The sequence below is a fragment of the Megascapheus bottae genome, chromosome 2 (genome assembly GCF_031878675.1).
Source record: "Megascapheus bottae isolate mThoBot1 chromosome 2, mThoBot2.hap1, whole genome shotgun sequence".
NCBI lineage: Eukaryota > Metazoa > Chordata > Mammalia > Rodentia > Geomyidae > Megascapheus > Megascapheus bottae.
This window is the reverse complement of record NC_143510.1, coordinates 11,954,790-11,960,395: the sequence shown is the minus strand read 5'-3', so window position 1 is coordinate 11,960,395 and position 5,606 is coordinate 11,954,790. Positions and strand designations below refer to the sequence as shown.

Genomic DNA, 5,606 nt, shown 5'->3' with positions numbered 1-5,606 from the left:
CTTAAGTATTTATTCCATTTGAGTTGTTTCTTCTTTGTTTTGGGGTGGCTTAATTTTTCTTTTTCTGGTTATGGGGCTTGAACTCTGGGCTTGGTCATTGTCCCTGAGCCATGAGTTGAAGAGCTCAGGGACAGGGGCCAGGCCAAGTTCAAGCCCTATGACCTACAAATAAAAAAGAATATAGAGTACATTTTGAGTAGAATTTGTTAGCAGACCAGGCTTTTTGTCATGTAATCCTAGTAATATTTTCATTTCCATTCATTTTACAGGCATGTTTCTGATTTGATCTCTTTCTCTGAAGTTTGAAATTATGGATCAAAAAAACAAATCTGGAGTTACTGAATTTGTATTGCACAGCCTTTCAGGCTCTCCAGAGCTACAACTCTTTTATTTCACATTTTTCTCTCTCTTTTATTTATCCATTGTGCTGGGTAACCTCATCATTGTGCTCACCGTCATCTCTGAACCAGTCTTGCATACACCCATGTACTTCCTACTCAGTAACCTCTCTTTCATTGACATGTGTCTATCTACTTTTGCTACCCCCAAAATGATAATTGACTTGCTTATGGAGGAGAAAACCATTTCTTTTGATGGCTGCATGGCCCAGATATTCTTTCTGCACGTGTTTGCTGGTGGTGAGATGATGCTTCTTGTAGCCATGGCTTATGATAGATATGTAGCTATATGTCAACCCCTACATTATGCAGTCATCATGAGTAAACACAAGTGCATAGGCTTGGTGATGGGTTCTTGGATAATTGGGATTCTGCATTCAATAAGTCAACTGGCTTTTACAGTGAACCTTCCATTCTGTGGCCCCAATGTGGTGGATAGTTTTTTCTGTGACCTTCCTTTGGTAATCAAACTAGCTTGCACTGACACCTATGTTCTCCAGATATTGATGCTTTCAGACAGTGGTCTAATGGCAATGATATCATTTGTGCTCTTGCTGATCTCATACACGGTCATCTTTGTTACTCTGCGACGACGATCCTCAGCTGGCATGGACAAGGCACGGGCCACCCTGACAGCCCACATCACTGTGGTGATCCTCTTCTTTGGGCCATGCATCTTCATTTATGGTTGGCCATTTAGTGACTTACCAGTGGATACAGTTCTGTCAATATTTTATACTGTTTTTACCCCTCTCTTAAATCCCCTCATCTACACCTTAAGAAATAAGGAGATGATATCAGCAATGAGAAAACTAAGGAAGCGGCAAGTAAATTTCTAACTAATCCATTGTTGCTTGTGATTAAATGTGGATCATAATAAAATATAAATTACCATTATTTCCTGTGTGAATTTCTGTTATGCCTGTCTGTAATATAAATAGATAGATAGATAGATAGATAGATAGACATAGATTTAGATATAGTTTTTTTGTGTGGATCATGGGGCTTGAACTAAACCTGGGCACTGTCTCGGAGTTCTTCAGCTCAAGGCTACCTATCGCCCTACTCTTGAGCCAAGCCTCACTTTCCATTTTCTATAAGTTAATTGGAGATAAGACACTCAGGTCCTTTTGTGCCAGGGCTGACTTTGGGCCTTGGTCCTCAGATCTCAGCCTCATGAGTAGGTAGTATTACAAGTGTGAACCACTGCACCCGGTTTATATTTTATTTTTTGTAAGTTCAAATCTATCCCCTCTTTTTTCTTATCTCTTCTCTGACTTTAAAATGTTTAGTCATTTTAATTATTTTATTTTCACTTATACATATGCTGCATTTTAATCATATTCATTCCAATCAATGGTCACTTATTGCTCTCCTCCAATATAACTTTCCTCCCTACAAGAGACCCTAACTTACACTCATAATTTTTCAGTATGAACTTCACAAGAAACTTTATGATATTTGTGTTTCTCTGATTTATTTTACTTAACGGGATTATGTCCACATTTGAACAAGGAGTGAAATTTTACGGACATCAGAAGAAAAATTTAAAAATTTCCTTGGGACAAGTGAAAATAGTAATAAAACATGCCCAAACCTATGGTATACAACAAGAACTTGCATTAAAAAGATTTAAAATAATGTAGCATACCTCAAGTTCTATAAAAGCAGATATAAATCACTGTAAAATAGAAGAAATAAATAAAAAGACTGAAGTAGAAAGAGTGGTTATTACTTCCTGTCCAATGAAAAGACAAATTTGATAAACTGGCCTTATCTCAACTAGAATATACCCCCCCACACACACACATATACAGAGACAGAGGCAGAGTTTAAAGGGAAAGGAAAAATTATGACTGATAATATGATAATTAAATGGATTGTTAAAATTAGGTATTTTGAAAAACTATATGCTAATCAATTGGAGAAATATAGAGAATGGACAAAAATCTACAATAAATCAAAGTGTTTGAATTATTAATGAAGTGCTTCATCTGTATTTCATGTCTATATTTGAAGCTAAGCTAAACTGGATCACTGCATAAGGACAACCTATCTAGAAATCTCTGCAGTAATCTATGTCTAATAAACCAGCAAAAATCTTGACTTGAGTCTTGGCTCAAATTATAGAATGCTAATAGGCAAAAAATGTCATGCACACAAGAATATAAGTCCTTAAATGAAGCCATAGTACTAGCAAACACACGAAATTCAAAGCCAGTACTAGCTACTGAGGAGGCTGATACCTGAGAATTAACGTTTGAAGCCACTCTAGCAAGTATGTCTGTGAAAACCTTATCTTCTGTTAATTAGCATAAAATAAGAAGTGGAGCTGTGGCTCAAGTGGTAGAGTATCACCTAAGGAACAATGTTTAGGCCTTAATTTCAAGCTCTATAACCAGCAAAAAACAAAAACAAAAACTGCAAAAAGAAAAAATGTGGGACAATGCAGAAGACTGAATCTCCGAGGTCAAAGATAACCTAGATACTATAGAGAAAGACCAGGAAATGAGTCAGACTAAATCTAGGAAATATGAGAGATCTCTTCAGGAGCTCCAAGAGACAATTAGGAAGCCTAATTTAAGGCTAATCTGTATGGAGGGGGACTGGAGAAAGAGGTCAGTGGAACAGGAAATATATTTCAGAGAATCACCTCAGAGAACTTCCCAAATATCCAGTAGGACAGGCCCATACAGATACAAGAAGGTTTTAGAACCCCAAACAGACTTGACCAGAAAAGAACATCCCACCGCCCATTATAATCCATATAGGAGCAATAGAGACCAAAGAAAGCCTCCTAAAAGTGTCCAGAGAAAAAAGAACACTCACCAACAAAGGAAAACCAATCAGAGTAAGCACAGGTTTCTCAGAAGAGACTATGCAAGCAAGAAGAGCTTGGGAGGATGTATGTCATGCCCTAAAGACAACTACCAACCAAGAATACTGTACCCATCTTAGCTCCCATTCATAACTGAGGGAAGAATAAAAACTTTCTATTCCGAGGAAAAGTTACAACATTATGTAGTGACAAAATCAGCATTACAGAAAATTCTCAAGGATGTTCTACATATTGAAAATGAACACAAACATGGTACTGGCAAAGAAATCACACCTACAAATCATACCAGCTAATTACTGAAAGAACTGATAAGCCATAGGCCCTAACGAAATTTTAAAGAAAATGGCAGGAACTAGTAAATATGTTTCAATTCTAACCCTCAATATTAATTGAATTAACTGTCTAATTAAATGGCATAGACTGTCTAGTTGGATCAAAAAGCAAGATCCATCATTCTGCTGTCTTCAAGAGACAGATCTTTCCCAAGAAACAGACATATTTTCAAAGTGAGAAGTTAGAATAAAATCTATCAAGCTAAAGGTCCCCTTAACAGGCTGGAATTGCCATCCTCGTATCAGATAAAATAGACTTCAAACTAAAATTAGTGAGAAGAGACAAAAAAAGGATACTACATTCTACTAAAGGCATCTCTCCTCCAGAAGGATATAAACATCCTAAATATCTACAGACCTAATCCCGGAGCACTGAACTTCATGAAACAAACTACTTTTATTGAAACCACTCAGATCCAAATTCAGTGATTGTAGGTGACCTTAACACACAACTCTCACCTATGGATGGATCAACTAGGCAAAAACTCAATAAAGAACCTTCAGAATTGAACAATTGTATAAACCAACTGCATCTACTAGACATCTGCAGATCATTCCACCCAGAAACACCAGAATATATATTTTCTTCAGTAGCACATGGAACATATTCTAAAATAGATCGACAACATTTTAGGGTATGAAAAAAACCTGTGCAGATTCAGATATGCTGAAATTATTCCCTGCATTCTCTCAGACCACAAGGGAATCAAATTGGAACTGAACACCAGTCTCCACCAACAAAAACCCTATAACTCATGGAGTTGAACAACACATTGTTGAATCACCAATGGGTCATTGAGGAGAACAGAAAAGAAATTCAACAGTTTATGAAATTTACCAAAAAGGAGCACACAAAATGCCAGCTCTTTTGGGACACAGCAAATGCAATTCTCAAAGGAAAATTAGACCTCTGAGTGCCTACATTAACAAATTGGAAAAATCACAAACCAACAATTTAATGGCACACCTTAAACTCTTGGAAAAAGAGCAAACAAGAACCTCAATCCCAGTAGAAGGAAGCAAATCATTAAAATCAAAGTCAAATTAAATGAATTGGAGTCCAAAAAAGCTATGGAAAGAATCAACAATACAAGAAATTGGTTCTTTGAAAAAATTAAGCAAATTGACAAACCTTTAGTATATCTTACCAAAAGAAGGGAGCACACCCAAATAAACAAAATCACTGATGAGAATGGAAATATCACAACAGAAATGACCAAGATCCAGAGCATCATAAGGGTATACTTTTCAAACCTTTATGTCAATAAATTTGAGAATCTAGAAGAAATGAACGAAATTTCTAGCCATCATTAACATACCTAACTGAACCAAGAAGACCTAATCCTATTAAACAGACCTATTTGAAGTACTGAAATAGAAAATGCAGTAAGAGACCTCCCATCCAAGAAAAGCCCAGGGCCAGATGGAGTCACAGCTGAATTCTAAAAGGTCTTCAAAGCAGAGCTCACACCAAGCTCTTCAATGAAATTGAAAACGAAGTCTCTTTGCCAAACTCATTGTACAAAGCTATCATTAAAAAACCAGACAGAGACTCATCAAAGAAAGAGAAATATAGACCCATTTTTTGATTAATGATGCAAAACTTCTCAAAAAATACTGGCCAACCATCTTAAACAACTCATCAAAAGAATTATACACTATGATCAAACAAGATTCATCACAGGGATGCAAAGCTGGTTCAAAATACACAAGACAATGTAATTCATCACATCAACAGGAATAAGGACGAGAATCACTGGGTTGGCTCAGTAGATGCAGAAAAGGAATTAGATAAAACCCAACACAATTTTATGCTAAAATCTTTGAAGAAACTAGGAATCCATGGAACATTCTTCAGTATAATAAAGACTGTGTATGAAAAACTCACAGCTAGCATTATACTAAATGTCAAAAAGATAAAGCAATTTCCTCTAAAATCAGGAATGAGAGAAGAATGCCTTCTCTCTCCACTCCTCTTTAACATAGTATTAGAATTCCTAGCCAGAGCAATAAGGCTAGAAGAAAGTATAAAGGAGA

General features: G+C 36.4%; 1 protein-coding gene across 1 annotated transcript; it reads left to right on the top strand.

Annotated features, from left to right (window-relative positions):
• Nucleotides 1-310: 310 nt before the first annotated feature.
• LOC150066389 (olfactory receptor 4K15-like) lies at nt 311-3,906 on the top strand. Its single transcript, XM_090352786.1, has 2 exons — nt 311-1,221; nt 3,882-3,906. Exons 1-2 carry the CDS (start codon nt 311-313, stop codon nt 3,904-3,906), a joined length of 936 nt encoding a protein of 311 aa, XP_090208912.1.
• Nucleotides 3,907-5,606: the final 1,700 nt, after the last annotated feature.

Excerpts from the sequence above, each read along its gene's own strand:
- LOC150066389 (XM_090352786.1), top strand. The coding sequence starts at position 311 with ATGGATCAAAAAAACAAATCTGGAGTTACTGAATTTGTATTGCACAGC. Across the intron at positions 1,222-3,881 it reads ATGAGAAAACTAAGGAAGCG|GCATCTCTCCTCCAGAAGGA; the intron begins GCAAGTAAATTT and ends ATTCTACTAAAG.